The sequence below is a fragment of the Carassius gibelio genome, chromosome B18, assembly GCF_023724105.1.
Source record: "Carassius gibelio isolate Cgi1373 ecotype wild population from Czech Republic chromosome B18, carGib1.2-hapl.c, whole genome shotgun sequence".
Lineage (NCBI taxonomy): Eukaryota > Metazoa > Chordata > Actinopteri > Cypriniformes > Cyprinidae > Carassius > Carassius gibelio.
The window spans coordinates 8,204,435-8,221,699 of record NC_068413.1 but is presented as its reverse complement, the minus strand read 5'-3'; the positions used below and the strand labels follow the sequence as shown (position 1 = coordinate 8,221,699).

General features: G+C 37.3%; 1 protein-coding gene across 1 annotated transcript in view; it reads left to right on the top strand.

Moving 5' to 3' along the window:
- Positions 1 to 17,265, top strand: part of LOC127977326 (zinc finger protein ZFPM1) — a 72,001-nt gene that overhangs the window by 37,044 nt on the left and 17,692 nt on the right. Inside the window, exons 3-4 of the mRNA XM_052582184.1 lie at positions 1,127 to 1,273; positions 16,145 to 16,278. Of these exons, the coding sequence (XP_052438144.1) occupies positions 1,127 to 1,273; positions 16,145 to 16,278 (281 nt within the window). The remainder of the gene's footprint in view (positions 1 to 1,126; positions 1,274 to 16,144; positions 16,279 to 17,265) is intronic.

Below are 17,265 nucleotides of genomic sequence, written 5' to 3'. Positions count from 1 at the left end.
AGAAGAGGACAAGAAGTCTTGTCAGTTTTCTGTATGCATAACAGTGGCACTCAACCAACTGAAAGAGAGAGGAGAGACTGCTATCAGCAATGTGATTGCTTTGATCAAAGAGAATAACTAATCATTGGCATCAATGTCTGGGAGATCTGTACTCTGTCTTTCACACTGATGAAAAAGATCGGCCTTAATAAAAGGAAGACGTTGGCCGTCTGTTGGCAGGGGTTTCCAGTTCTCGCATGGTAAATCAAAAGGGCTCGGGTGTATGTGTTGCTGAATGACACCTTTGATCATCAGAGCAAGACCACCACACTCATCTGTTGAGTATTGGAGAACTGTACAACAATGATCCAAAGATGACCAATTGTTCTCATACGTAACAATAACAAAATATTGATATTAGATTTAATATTTGTATATTTGTTCATGTTTTATGGTTTAGAATTATTCACTACCATTTGAAAGTTTGGGCACAGTAACATTCTTGCTTTGAAAGAAGTTAACTCAAATTACAGTGATTTTAGATTTTACAGTCATTTAAAAAAAAAAAAAAAGTTCAGTTAGAATGCAACGATCCAAACTATTTTAAACCCTGATCATAATTCTTTATAAAGTTTCTTGATCAGCAGTTTTTTGAAGGAACGTGTGACAATGAAGATTCCTGAATATTCAGCTTTGCCATCACAGGATTTTTTATATTTATATATATATATATATATTAAAATAGAAAACAGATATTTTCAAATTGTAACCATATTTCACAATATTGATGTTTGTACTAATATTTTTAACAAATAAATGCAGCCTTGGTGAGCAGGAAGAGACTTATTTCTTTGATCAGTAGTGTGTTGTTATATGATGATAATATTGCTTTAACATAATTACTTATAAAAAAAAAAAAATTAACTAAAATCATGGTTGGTGGTAAACCTTTTCTCACATTAACTCATCATTGGCAGTTGTGACAAACATTATTGTGAAAGTTGTTGAAACATTTAGTGATTAAACAAGTAAAAACTTAATCATAGATAATATAGAAAAAATTAAATTGCACAAACAAGCTTTTTAGAACTGGACTAATATGTGTGATGCTGTTTCCCTGTCAAATTTTTCCAATGGCTTTCCACAGAGCCAAGAACCCACGAGTCCCTGGCGGTGCCGGATGAGGGTGAGGAAGATGAGAAAGGACCAAAACACTGTACAGAAGATGAGGAGGAGGAGGAGGAGGAAGAGGAAGAGACAGAAAGGGAAGGGGAACCCCAGTGGAACGGCCCAGGTCAGTCTCTGTCTGTCCCTCCTTCGGGAGTGTTTAACAGATGCATGAGTCACAGGCTACTCAGGAAGGGCCAACAGTATTCAAACTCTCAGCTTGGGGACCAGGAAACAATATAGGCCACGACTTTATCAAGTTTGAAAACAGAAATGATTCAGTCTGAACTGCCTTGTAAATTTCAGAGTAAGTACTGTCATTCTCGTATCACTTTTGTGAACCTACTGTACGCTTCCCAAAACTTAGTCACTTTTTCTCAGTGCTGCACAATGGTTTACCACAAACCTCGTGACATCAGTTGCGGCATGTCTTGAGAATTCAGCCAGCTCAGATAAACTTTTAATGTGTGTCCCATGGGAGCCTCATTAAACAATGCTTTAACTGCAGGGTCAGATCACAAAGCTCTCATTTAAATACTTGACAAATATCCAGTGCATTTATTGACCCCACAATGTGTCAGAAATATACCAACAGTCTCTTTTAGAGTTGGGACTTGTGTTTTCTCTCAGCCAGCCAGCCCCTGATTCACTTTCAGCTGATCAGTCAGGGAGACCAGTAAACCAGACCAGCTTAGAATAATTGAGCAAAGAATGGTTTAGGCTAGTTTAATCAAGTTTCAGTTCAGGTTTTCTACTTAAGTGGGCGTTATTCTTTGCAACAACGTTCCTAGTTGTTCCCCAATGCCCCCAATCACTCTGTTAAAGACAAAAAATTGCAAAAGCATGATAATAAGTATGCATCAGCCTCTAGGATGTTTTGTGTGTTGTATTCCTTTTCCCTCAAACCAGTTGTATAAAACCTTAAGATATCCTTAGAACTTTAAGACTTTACTGTACTCGCTGTAAAAACAAACTGTAAATCTTTAATATCAGCCTGATTGACGTAACGTGGCTTTTTCTATCATTTTCTCCTTCTTTTTCTCTCAGGACCACAGGACTGAGCACTAAAGCTTATAGCGATAGTGGGGATCTAGTAGAGTATGACATGATTCAATATGCAAGGCATTTTCTTTATCGCGAATATTTAGAAATCGCCTAAATATGTGCGTCTTCCTGCGTGTATGTGTGTGTTTTAATTTTTCACGTCGAGGATGTGTTTATTATCGTCCTGTTCCAAACTGTCCTTTTAACAGTAATTGGAGTGATATTAATTGCTGCGCGGTTGCCGCTTGATGACAGCGCTGGCGATCTGAGCGCGATTGGCTTTTTTTTTTTTTTTTTTTTTGCAAACGAACTGCCAGGAGAATGAGGAAGAGGGGGAGAGAAAGAAAAGAGGGGGGGAGCAGGAGAGAGATAGGCCTTCTATCAGTACTGGAGCAGGCGCTGCCTTTATCAGGAGCACGATTGGCAAAAGGGAAACTTTGACCGGTCTGAATTTTTCCCTTATCGTCATGACCCCCCCCCCCCCCCCCATACCACCCCACATCCCACCACTGGTCTCTCCATCACCACTAACACCCCCTGACGAATGCAGACATGCACTTTTCCTTGTTTCTTGTTGTTTTGGCCCCTCTGAGCATCAGGAGTGTGTTTGTTCTTGCATTCGTTTGGTGTACGTCACCCCTTTTTTTCCATAATCCTCTGGGAACTCAACCGTTTTATCTGGGACTGTTTGCGTTCCTCCCATTTTTCACTGTAATTAGTGTAGTTCTGGTGTTAACGACCCGACTGATTTTATTTAGAGAGGACTGGGCCTTGTCTGATGATGTCACCTCCTGCTTTACCTCTTTCTCTAGGGTATGAAGGTGTAGTGGCAGCCAACCACATCATTTCTGCATTTTTCCCATGTTTTTGTCATTATGTACTGAATATATCTCTGAAAACGTTTTCCTATTTCTGTTTAACCTTTCGTGTGTTGGCCTTATGCTTCCTGAAAGTTCTCAGCTGGCAGGTTCTCATCCAATGTCATTCTTATCAGTTTGCATAGAGCTTTATTGTATACGCATACACAAACACGTAGATAAAGAGATAGAGATAGAACGTAGGCCATAAATAAACAAGTATGCTTATTTATAAGTTCCTTAACAGCTATGAAGCTGTAAAATTCACGTCTTTAAGAAATGCCAGTATACTGGGCACAATTTAGTTTGAATTCTATATAAAAAAAATAACATTCGAAAGTATTTTAGCGTATTATTTAACCATTTACAAGTGTCAATCAAAAATATTTGTTAAATGGAATGCTTAAAACAAATTCACCATGTTATGAAAGGATAACGCATATCACAATTTGATGGTCTATCTGTCCTTTAAAGCATCCATACGTAACGTCCGTGGAAAACTCTTGCTAGTTGTTTGTTAATTGCTTCTGTATCTTTATCGAATATTTTTCAGGGTGGGGTTCTGTTGAATGAATTGATAGGCAGTGGTGAGGCAGAAGTGTCAGGAATGGGTTGATATGGCAAAGCAGCTTTTTAATCTATAACGTGTCCTGCTGCATGATATGCAAAATAAATTATGAAGAAAAAAATTATCTTCAAAATGACCTTGCTGGCTGGAGGGTTTGATATTTTCCTCTCTGCTTAAAATTCTTGATATGCAAATGGCCGTCACAGTAATCCCTTCTAGCTGGCGGACCGTTGCTCCTTTTTCCCCCTTCTCCCCCTCTTTCTTTCTCTCTCTCCATCTCGCTTTCTCTTTTAGAGTTTCACTGGATGGAATTAGACCTTGACTAAACTAGCTCCGCATATAACGTTCCTGCTTGCCCAGCATTCTCTCCCCACTAGCATTCCTTATCCGCGCAAGTTATTCAAATTACTCCAATAAAGCATTATAATGGCAATGATAATAATGATTATTATTATTTACCCGGTGTGGTGGGATTTTATCATATTTAATTATAAAGGATCGGAGGGAGCAGCGTGTGCATATTATCAGTGGCATTTAAATGCTGATAAATTATTTGCGGGTGCTGGAACTGGCATTGATGAGAGGGCTGCAGGGACGCTGATAGGTGCGGAGGTGTTGGCCGGGTTTTACAGCGTCAGCAGAGAAGCAGGGAAATCTGCATAGACCTCCTGAAGAGTCCTGAGCGCTGGAAAATTAAAAACATATCAGCACAGCTCAGAAAGGGGGAGTGAGTGGAACTAAATTGAAAAGGAAATGTATTTGCAGATGTCAGTCCAATGTCATGAAATGTTCCTGCAAATAGAAGACTGTGTATATTATATATTTAAGTTTTTTACAATTTAAAAGTAACTTTAAAAAGTATGTTAAGTTGGCATCGATAACTTTGTGGGCTTAGAGTAGACTTCACATTTATGTCACTTGCAACTGCACGTGCAACTCTGGTAAAAAGTGGAGGGAAATGGGTAAAATCCATGGAATAAGAGCAAAAAATATTTGTGTGCCTTTGGATGTCATAATTGGAATGTAAATAAATTTTATATAACACTGTCATCAAAGATGCATTTGAAACTAAACGCAGATGTTTAGATGAACAGACTATGGATGAAAACTGCTATGATTACTCTACTTTTAAAGCATAAATTTGATTTAAACAATAGGTCTACATAATAGCCACATATGCAGTTCATAGGTAACGTATTGTATTAGCCCTGCAGTTACAGCATGAAGTAATTTTGAAACCTATTACTATTAAAATTTTACATAAAATTTTTGCATTTTATCTCACATTTCTGACTTTTTCTTGCAAATGCAAGTTTATGTCCATTTTACTGAAAAATTATGAACTCATGATTCTGAGCAAAGGGGAAAGAGAGAATGACATTGTTTTAACTTTTCAGTATTCCGAGATAGGAAAAAAAGTAAGCATTTTTAAATATAAACTTAAATTTGCCCTTTTTAAATTTATTTTATTTCATGGCTTCTATAGACTGCTACATTATAACTCAAATTTTCTGCTACTAGATAGGCTCTGCCCACAAAAAAAACCTCATCACTGTTTGCAAACACTGAATTGGTCTAAAGCGCCGCTATGCTAAGGCTGTCCCGAGTTCGAATCCCAGCTCATGGACATTTCCTGATCCTGCCCCCCCCCCACGTCGCTTCCTGTCACTTTTATACTGTCCTAAAATAATAAAGTAAAAAAAAAAAAAAAAAAGTACCTTTAATTTTAATAAATATATTAAATGTTTTATTTATTAAGATTATTATTCCATATTAGCTATATTACTATTAGAGCAGCACGATAAATCGCATGTGATTATTTAATGCGCATCCTGTCAGTAAAGCTGGTGACAAGCTGCGCAAAACCACAATCATATTTGGCACGTTTTGCGCTGCTTGTCAGTGAACAACAGCTCTGTGTAGTAAATGCTGCACCATGTGAAAGCACACACGTGATGGAGATCTACTGCTGATTACAGAACCGGCCTTACTGACAAGATGCGCATTAAATATCACATGTGATTTAACGTGCATCGCTAATCACTATTACTATTATTATTTACTAATATTTCATCACGACTTGTATTTGTGAGGTTGTCTATATATAATCATTTTAGACATCAAACTTCTTATTTGAGCATTTCCTTGTACTTTTTGTAAATGTTGTATTCCCATTTTATGCCATTTTCAAGGTGAAATGTGTGTTTTCGAATTCTTGAAAAATATCAAAAATAGCGATTGTTATTGAACACTTTTTTCGAACACTTCCATTGGTTGGACAAAGAGCCCCATGCCAATTCAGTGTTGCTGTGTCAGGCTGATTGTGATTCTTAAAATAATATTTGATAAAAGTATCAATGTTTAGATGTGCCACACTGGTTACACTTTTAACTGTAAAAATAAATAAATCACACTTTAAAGCTTTAAATGAAATTAATAAAAAAAATGGAATATTACCAAATTTAATTATACAGTGTAGCATGTGGTAGTCCTTGTTAAACATATTTATATTGTTCTCAGGGAGACAAAAGCGCCTGCAGTCTGAGGTTTTATCAGACGTGTCTACAACACCCGACTACAGGGAGTGAAATTCACTGGCGAGTCATTCAATCTCATCCCTGGACCCATTGTTTCGCTCCTGAATGAGGAAGCTTAGATCAGAGCGCCGGAGTGTATGGATATAATATCCAATTGTGCTCCGCATTTCAAAGTTAATTCAAAAGATTCATTCACAAGTTTATTTTGATCTGCTGTCACTCTCAATGCAAGGGCATTGGTGGCACTGATGTTTTGCTAGACCTTTGATGATCTATATCCTGCTGAACAAAGCTGAATTTCTTCTTATTTTTTCCTTTCTTATAATTTCTTGTGTGTCTTTTGGGGCATGAGTTAGTAGAAACCTGAAACTGCTATGTTGGTCTCTGTTCGGAAAAATTCAGCTCAGCCTAAACATGCTAATAATCTTGACATGCTGTCAGACTCATCAGTTATGTGGTAAGTGTGGTTAGGCTGATTTAGGTTACACATAACAGTACAAAATAAAAACTAACCATAAAAAAGGCTCAAGTACATAAACTTAAAACAATACGATATCAGATATACACAGATCTGTAATTGTGTCCGACCATTAATCTTCTGCATGCTGTAGGAGCTCTTTTGGATCTTTAGAAAAATACATTTAGAGAGAAACTGGAAAGTTTAATGCTGTAATGGGTTCATGGAAAAAAGGAGCATGATAGCAGGTGTTTTCAGAGAGCTACTGAAAGTGCCATTGTACTGTACAACAGCACCTGGTATTTTGCCAAGGCACTAAACTTAATGTGTGTTTTTTCTTCATTCCTGTGTCGGCGAGAATGTTTTCGCAGCACAGATATGTCAGAATGACAGCCTGTGAGGTTGATGGTTTTCAGTTATTCTGATTATCTTGCCTTCTTTTGCAATCTTTCATTATTTCTTCCTGAGATCCGGCTGTGGTCGTGCTGCACTATGAGGGACTCGGGCGAAGCTGTTATCTGAGGCTGAGCAGAGCGGGACCAGCGTCAGACCGTTAACTTCAATTCTCAGTCGCTCTCACTTCCCCACGTTACCCTCTTATCCCAGCGCAGCGTGTTCCCCAGATTCCTTACCTGACATGTGGGAATTGTAATTTATCTGTATCTGTTAATAATGGTTGTATATTGAATATGTAATATGTGCATGCTCATTTCTTTTTTTTACATTTAGATCATCTTTGCTGCCATCTAACGCTCACTTAAAGTTTATCTTTAACAGGACTAATAATAAAACATTTAAATCTAATCGTCAGCAAATCACAAAATTAATATCCATATGCTGCATTATAATACTGCATAGTAAAAAGTAAAGTCAATCATTTACAATCTTAAAAGTAAATTTGGGTGATTTATTTTTGACAAAATAGTATTTTATTATCCGGTTATTAGCTATATCCGTTTGTGACTATCACCTATCGGTAAAGTATTATTAGACTGTTGTACAAGAAAATACTATTTCAGTTTTTCTACTTAAATTTCACATTTAATTCAGTGTGTTACCTGCTGTTTCTTTGTAATCAATAGTGACATTTACTAGCAATTTCTGAGTCATTTCTGACTAACATGTCTTAAATGCATTAAGAATTTAAATGCATTAAGAATATATATATTTTTTGGGGGGGGTTGCCACTTTTGAGCATGGCACAGCCACTGGTGCATGATTTTTTGCAACATCTGAAAGAAAATGAAAGAAGAATCCAAATTCAACTTAACTTTTCTGATGAGCTATCCTCAGTTAAGTTAAAACTCATATCATAAATTAACATGAACCAATATCTTGAATTTATCAGTTTATATTTTTACACTGATGAGAGTTTTTTTTTTTTTTTGCTTTTGGCATGCATCCTAAACACCTGCAGAATGCTGGAACTTTACTGTGCACAGTGGGCTGTGGGACAATCGTCCCACACTTGTGGTTAAACGGAGCTCAACGGCAACCTAATACACGTCACACAAAACTCTCCGACTGAAACAATTTATATTTAGAAGCATTTTGTGTGAATTGCGTGTACAGATCACACAATGATGATTGACTGTGAAGGAAGGGGCATTTATCTGTAATTAAGAACATACTCTTCCCTCTCTGTCTGTCACTCACTTCCCATGTTGATGATTGAGAGGTGTGGGTTTAATCTGGAGGAACATTTCTCACTGCCGTCCCCCGCTGCTATCTCTCCAGCTGCTCCATGTGGCCCACGAACTGGCAGCAGCAGCCGGGACACTGGCACGCCGATTACCAGCCCTATCAGATGCCTGCGCTTTCCTGCCGTTTCCTGTCTCTCTCTCTGTGCCCCGCATTTCAGTTTGTCTTTTCTCCCTCCTGCCCTATATCTTCCCTCCACCAGGCCTCGACTTCTCTGTGTGCCACTTGCATCTGTCATTCGTAACTTGAAAACAGTTGAGCATGTTTCAATATGTGAGAAATATCTGGAAACATTTTATTTTGTAGAAATGGGGCCTTTTTCCCATGCCTGCCATGTTGTTTTTGTTTTATAGAGTACAACAAACACATTTTAATTGTTAATTTGCAACATGTAATGGACTCAAACCATACTTAACAATTCAGGCATTTATTGTAAAGAAAGAAACCCCAAAGACTCTTTTAAAGCATAAAAAGTTTACAAAAATACTTTATTACCTTGGAGCTGGTTTGGTTGAAGCAATTAGTAAAATGTTTTGAGAAAAAGTCTAGAATCATTTGTTTGCAGGTTCCACTTGGTTTTATATTTTGTTATTTAATGCAGTGTTATGCATGCATTTTAAATGTCCAAATGTGTGTTTGCGTCCACCAAAGTCATGTTTTTGGTATTTAAATTCTCTCACTGCTGTATTTCAGTGTAATTTCCCATATTTTCTTTTCAGAACTTAAATCCTTACACCGCTATCATCAAAATGTGGGGCTTTTTTTCCAGCCAGAAGGAGTTGCTAAAGTAGACATGAAATAATTATTGAATTAATTATCAAAGTCACATACCGTACAATTAATTTGATGGCTTTTCCCGGAGTCTTTTCCCCTGTCTATGCAGCGAGAATGTCAAGAAACATTTTCTAATTAATTTATGTGTGATTATCAGGACGAGTTTCTGGAAGGTCCTCACTTTCAATTTGTGAAAGGGTAACAGTGGTGGAAGACAAGGAAAAAACGCACACACGCGAGATCAGGCCTGCAGTCATCCAGAAGATTATAGAGCATCTATATGGTCTCTTAACCAGAAGACATTCAAATATATAAATTAATTAAATCACAGCATTAAGGGTGAGAATTAAACACAAAATTATTATCCCAAAGCAATGCATTACCTGTTAAACATCATTTAAATCCCCCATGAAATCAAAATTTTGAGTTTTGTGGAATTTAGTTCATGTGCATTTGCTTTAAAGCGAATTATGTAGGCTAAAATCCTTCTAGGATATATATTTGCATTTAAAATGCACAATGTTTCTCATGTAGGATGACATTTTGGCCCAGTCAAAATCAACCTAGAAACTAATGTCCCTGTAGCAAAACATGGTTTATGGCTGTGATTCAACTAAAGCCTACTGACCCCTTGTGTCTGAAAGTTGCTTTTGGTGGTGAGGTTATGTGTAAAGCCCGGGACACACCAAGTCGTTAATCAGCCATTTGCCATTGTCGGGCCGACAGCGCGGGACAGTCGGGCTAGTTTGTTTGGTGTGTTCCGGCGTCAGGGCTGACGTTGAGAGTGAGCGCTCTGATTGGATGTTTAGTTTATTATTAAAGCAAAAGTGATGAAAACAAGCATGTAAATGAAGACGGTACAGACAGAAGGTTGTCTAAATGTTACGTGAAATGTTTTCATAACAACATGAGCCGCTTAAAATGATTAAAGTTGTTAACATTACTGATATTCAAAATCGTAAGCAAGCTCTGCTTTGTTTACATTTCATATATCTGCGTTTATCTCGTATATCTTTATTTCGGTTTCTCCTTTTGAATGACGAATATATACTATTAATAGCTGCTCATATGAACAGCTCGTTCCTCTAGTTTAGTTTGCCGTCGGCTGTAGTCTGTGCGGTACGTTCTGGTGCAGCATTTTTTTCAGAAGCGAGACGGCAACACCATTGGCTTTCGCTGCCACTAGTTTTTTTTTTTTTAAGTCAGCTTGGTGTGTCCCGGCCTTAAATGTACATTTCTTAACTTTTTTGCACTTTTGATGTTAGTTGATGCTAGCGAGAAATCAGTATTATAGTAAATAAATATTTGTTTAGTTATCGCAAAAAATTCTGTTTTCATTCTATTTTGTTGTAGACCATTAAACCATAAAACTGCCTCAGAATCCTGTCCGAAATCAGTTTTAAAGTCATTGCCTCGTACGGCAGCAAGTCAGGTGCCTACATTTTTTTGATGCAGCTCCTGTAAAGACTAATCACACCTTTCTTACTTGTCGCCCCCTGTTGGTTTGGGTGAGTGTACACTTTAGTAAGGCTTAAGTTAAAGGATCTAGTATGATTCATCTTACAACAATTTGTTTTGCTGTCTGTTACAGTCCTTTTTTTCTCTAGATTACTTAGTTCTTGTTACATTATCCTGGTCAAACATTATTTATAACGAAATATAATTTTAACAGACCTGCATTTCTGCTATAAACTCGCTTCAACACTTCAGTTTTTTTTGTTCTCCATGGTGGAATTTAACACATAGCTCAAAGTCTTTATTTGTTTCTCCAGGCGTGTGTCTTCAAAGCCACATCTTTGCAGCAGTGTGGAATGCATTCTGTTTGAGCACGGTTCATCTTCCCTACCCCTTTGCATATTTTTTGTTTGGCATCGGCTCTTCTCCAGGCCTTGTGTTGGTCTGATAAAAGTTCAGAAGTACAGTTAAGAGAAATTAGTTGTGTAAACAGTAGTAAATGTCAATGATAAAGTTCTGTTGAAGCTCATCTGATGAGAGTGGCAACGCAGGTGTCTTATCTCCACCCAGCAAAAGAAGGGTAAAATGGAAATGATGCCGCGCTGAATATACGATGCCTATCCCAGAAATTTGTATCTTCTCAACTGAACTCTTTGACCCACGGATGCTTGGGTGAGTTATCAGGGACTGTGTGTTTGAGTTTGTGTGTGTGTGTTGATCGCTCCTGTTGAACTACAGAATAACCACTCCTTTGCACACACATGCTTGCTGGCGAACACACTTAAACACTCTATTTCCACTCTGTACAGGTTAAGAAAGTGTGGGATTTGTCATTCAGCAGAGGTTAAACCCCACCTATTAGCGTAGGGTCGGAGTGTGGCTCAGATAAAGATTTCCTGTTGTACTGTGTCAAAAAATCAATGGCCGTGGAGCGATCTGCTCACTTGATATCAACAATAGTCTTTTTAAAAATCAATTAGTCCTGATAGAGAAGCCCAAAGAGCCATGGAAACCTGAATGGGGGCGACTGGATAACTACATGCTCTTTTTAGCTAATAAAGAGGAGTCACTGGGGCTTTAAAAAGATGAAGTTACTCAATGTTGCTGTTATGAGAATATGAGGATCTTTGTTTGTGTTGGACTGATATCGAGTGTTTTTCAAGAACATCTCTGATAAGGTTAAAGCTGAAAGGGAAATTAAGTATCAGGCTGTTACCTGTCAAATATCAAAATATATTGAGGGGATAATTTACTAAGAGTGAATTGTGTTGTTTAATTGAATGCATTGTTTTTAGAGATTCAAATTCTGGCAGATACGGTTAATATTTAATAATAGTTAATAGTTATTTTTGTGGATATTACTGTGACAGACATTGACTGATAACGGATTACTTCCTGATTGTGCCGTTGAAACATACATTTTGTGTGATGCTGCTTTGAAACAACATGTATTGTGAAATGCATTGGACTAATACATTTGAATAGAATTTAATTCAATGTTGTGTTTAATAACAGATAAATGGCGGATATCAAAGTTCTATATTGTTTGTCTAAATGAATAAAGAAAATAACTAAAATCAGTCATTTTAAATGCTACAATTGAAGTTTGGTATCAAAGCATTATAATGCTCATTATAAAAAGTGGTTTCTAATTTTATTAGTGTTTTTATATCTATATATATTAAGTTGAAAGGAATAATTCACACGGAAAATAAAGCTTTAATTAAGTTAAAGTTAAATTTATTAAACTTAAATTTAGCGTTAAATCACATGCTCCCTAATAGACCCTTTGCAGTGAATGGGTGCCATCAGAATAAGAGTTCAAACAGCCGATAAAAACATTACATTTATTCACAAATAATTCACACAACTCTAGTCCATGCTAAAATTGCTTAATGCTGTCGCTTCTGGCCAAAATATGTGTCCATAATGATCAAATACTGACTGATAACCAATTTGGTATCAATTTATCGGTATCCCTAGCTATTTTAACTTCAGATTCGCTAAAATAATAAACAGGTTTTGACAGAGACATAATTGCAAAATCTTGGATGTTTGTGTGATGTAATTTTTCAACTGTTTATTGAATTATTCTCTCTCTCTCTCTCTCTCTCTCTCTCTCTCTCTGTGTGTGTGTGTGTGTTAGCATACACAATTCCTAGTGGAAAACATTTGACATTTGTAATAATTACTTTTTTTCTCTCTCTTCTGGCAGTTTTATTGTCAAGCATTGGCTAACCATAACAACAGTTACAGGTTAACCCAGAATATCTTTGAAAAATAACCCTGCATACAAGAAGAACAAATATATTTGTTTAAAAAAACAATTAAATGAGACCGTAGGAATTTTTGGATGCCACTGATTTTTTTTTTTTTTTTTTGGTTGGGTTTAGCTGAGTTAAGGTGAATCTCCTTCAAAGGAAGTGTGTGGCTGTGATAACTCTGAGTACGACTGGTCACACAACACCCACCGTGGAGGGATTTGTGTTGCCTTCAGGGTGTTTACCACACTGTTGCTGCTCCAGAAGTGCTTTTTTGAAGACCGTTTCCCTCTAGTATGTTATTATAGATGAATTCAGCTTTCTTTCTTTCTTGTTTTGTATGATGGTGTTGCATTAATGATGGGGTGGTTTTTCTTTATTTTCATATATAGCACACTGGCTGCTTCGCTGTCTGTGGAGGCAGGAGTATTGATAAGGCTTATGTGGACACTGCCAGTGTGTAGAGCTATTGATAAGAGCTGTGTGGACTCATCGCTATCGATAAGGGTGGCGTACATTTTTGGGAACCGGTCACGCAGAGCTATCGATAAGGTTGATGGGGTTATTGTAGGGGAGTTGCTGTGGCCCAACACAAGGTTCAGCGTCATGAGTGTGTCAGTGTATTGTGTGGGAAAATGGTAGGGTTTTAAAGATAAGACTTCTTGGTCTTTAGAGAGGAGGTGTTTGGGTTGCTCACGAGGGTTATGGTTGTGGATTGTTGAGCAGAAGCTCTGAAACCAGTTTAGCTTGATGGAAAAGTGCATCATGTTACGAATGACCACATTTGGGTGAACTTCATGAAATCTGTTGAGAACGTGTGTGTTGTATTTAACAATATAATTTATTTTATTTTTATTTAAATCTTTAAATTATTATTTAATCCTAATCTTTAATATTATAAATGTATTAAATATTAATGTTTAATTTGTTATTATTGTAAAGTATTTTGAAATATTTTATTTTATACAAAAATCATTCATTCTTAATACTGTAATGTGAAGATAAAGATAAAAATGTATAAGCTTTCGCTCTCTCTCTTTCCCCCCTTTCTATATTAAATGTATATATTGAATAATATAAATATAATAAATTTGATATATTACATTATATATAACATAATGATGACCGTAATTATTTTATTTAATATTAGTCTTAATACTTATTAGTGTATAGTTGTAATAATAATTAAGGTTTATACATCAGTTATTTTTATTATTGCTATTATCATTTACTATTAATGAAATAATTTGAATAGATAAGTGACTTATTTTTTTTTACAATTCTTAACTTTTGTATATAAACTAATAAGAATCCCCTTTGAGAGTAAAAATAAATTGCAAAAACAAGAAAAGTCACATCTGGTAATGCCAATTTTTGTAATATATGCTAAATTGTTAGTAAAAATGTCTCAAAATCCTTTTTAGTTTTTTGTTAACTTTTTCATTGAATTCACCTATTCAGAATTGATTTATATATTTATTTTTTCCCTTGAAAGGCAACCTGTTTACTGTCACCACTGCTGAGAAATAATTAAACAGATGGTGTAGGAATTGCTTATGTAGGAATTATGCCGGTGCTATTTTAGCGTAGTCTATTGGTAATAATGGCTGCTGTAGTGAGAAGATAATGTCATGTGAGAGGTCAGGGTGGGCACTGATGCTGAGCTTAGATTAGAAGACATACAGTAGATAGGAGTTTTGGGCTGTGGATGTAGAACACTGGACATTAGACTGCTGATAGAGGTCCAGCCTGTCATTAATAACACCCAAATCCAACCAAACCCACCACTGACTGATTTATAACTAATCATTTAATACTACCTTTTAGACATCTGCAGTTATATTTCCTGACTGGTATCGCTCTGTGCCGTGTTTCTGTCCAGCATCTGTCCCATTCCACCTATGTACCCTTCTCTCTCGCTCCTGTTGCCCTCTCTCTCTCCCTCGCGCCCTCCCCCGCTCCATGTCTTGGCTGTGGGAAAGCCATTTTATCAGCGTCTGTCTGTTGTTCTCTGGTGGGGATAGATACAGAGAAGATAGATGAGTGTTTTGACATGGAGAGTGTTAGACAAACACTCTTATCGGACCCAGCACTTTAGCACGACCCCCAAAAGCGAGACTGGTGGGGGGGCTAAAGGGAGGGGGGTGGTTAAACAGAGCTTCACTGGGACGAAGATGCTAGAATGGACTGGAGCACAACCACAGATCGTCCTCCTCAAGAAAACTCCTTCTGAAGAAGTTACCAAATGTAGCAAGAACATTTTGAGCTTCTTCAATAAATGTATCTAAAATCGAAATATGTCAAATTCTAGGTTGAGTGAACGGTTGGCTTATGTGTCAGCTGCTCCATATCTCTATTTGTGGAGCCTGTGTTTGTTCCTGTGTCAGGCCTGTGTTTGTGACTCACCAAAGCCTTGACTCCCATCACACTGCACTTATCTTTTATAGGAAGTACAGAAGTTCTCTCTGTTTTGGTCCAGTGTCACTGCTCGGTGAGTGCCAAACTCCCCCTAGTGGTACTAGACTTCGTAGTCGATTTTGGAAGTGATGCTTAATGATGCTAAAGATTGAAATAGATATGGTTTACTATGGTGTTCAGAGTGGTTTTAGCAAATTGCTGTGTGGTTGCTACTTGTTACAGTAGGTTGTTGCATACTGTTGCATACATAACTATGGTATTCTGGCTCCTAGATTAGTTCTCTTTGTGGGATTTCTTTTTTCTCACTTTTACCATTATTATTACGTTTTTTTTTTTTTTTTTTTTTTTATTTGACTGTATCAGGCTAATATATGTGACCCTGGACCACAAAACCAGTCATAAGTAGCACGTGTATATTTGCACAATACATTGTGTAAGTCAAAATGCTATATTTCTCTTTTATGCCCAAAATCATTAGGATATTAGGTAAAGATATTTTGTACATTTCCTACCTAAATGATTAGTAATATGCATTGCTAAGAACTTAATTTTCTCAATATGTTTTGCACCCCCAGATTCCAGATTTTCAAATGGTAGCATCAGTAATAATATTGTAATATATGTTATGTCAGAGGTGATGCCTCTAACATTGAAAACCATTGGTTTGTGGTGTTTTTTTTTTTTGTTTGTTTTTTTTTAGACACAATTGCATAGACTTTTAAAAGCATCCATTTATCAGTTATCGGGCATAACATGAAAATAATTATCATCTTAAATTGTGATATTGGTGTTTCACTACTTAAATATGAGAAATAGCTGTCACCTAAGCAAACACCACTGAAAAACAAACTAACACTCCTGCTCGACTTGCTTTTAATTGTTGTTCTGATGTATTTACACTCTTTCTTGCTGTTTGTTTTAAACAGATGATCTTATGCTGAGCGGGAATGCTGATGACTTCAAGGTCCTGGCCCTCAGGGACCTGTCAGGTGACACCGTGTGGGGTCCGTTTTCTGGCAGCATCCAATCAGGGGAGACCACAGATGGACCTGCCAAGGAGGTAAGAGGGATAAGTAGGGGTCAGCGATATATATAGATATTTGATTAAGATACCTATCTCAGTTTTGTTGTGTCATTGCATTAGTTATAATAACCCTGGTAAAAAATAACATGGTGCTACCATATAGGAATTGGGAATATCAGTGGACGCGTTACCGTATACCGTAGCCTTGTGTTGTATTAGAGTTTCAGTCATATGTTGTAGGTCTATCTGATCATGTGATGTCAGCTTAGGGAGAGGTTTCCCGGCTCCTGGCATGTTCTCAAACATTTCAGAGATAACACAGGGCCGTACACACTCTTACACACCGGCAACGTTCCTCGCTTGGCTGATTTCCGTAGAAGATGGAAGCATACAAAAATTGCATATGATGTCAGTTTCCAAACTGGTGGGTTTAGGCAGCGAAATATAAGTATTGTGTATAGTGTTAAGTAAAACGGGAACTAATTTATCATTCGCCTCCCTGGCTGACCTATTAAATTGAGGATGAGGATGGGCGGACGTCTGCGTTGCACTGATTCAAAGTGAGGAGTAATCCATGGGAGTATGGGTGGATGCAAATGTCAATGCATGTCTTGAGTGAGTGTCATCTTTTTTCCCCCTGAACTGTGCTCAGCCGTTCCTGCATGAGATTGGTTAGACCCCCCCCCACCACCCCCGAGACGGACGCTTCTCTTTTATCTCAGCGTGGCGCCATCCTCTTGGACAACAAACCCCAGTGATTGATTTCTACTTGATAGGCTCTCATTTCTAAGATTTCATTTATTATGAGAATTTCTAAGGCCGTGCACCCAGCGCTCCCTCCCCTCCCTGTACCTTTCCTCAACCTCCTCCTAATCTCTCTCCCTTCCTCTTTCTCTCTCTTAAAAAAAAAATAAAAATCTCATTATCGAGGCAGGGCTTTGTTGATGATTTTCGGCTCAGAACTTTCACATTCACATTCTATCGCGTTTGCTCTCGCTCCGCTATCTCTTCGTTGAAGGAGTG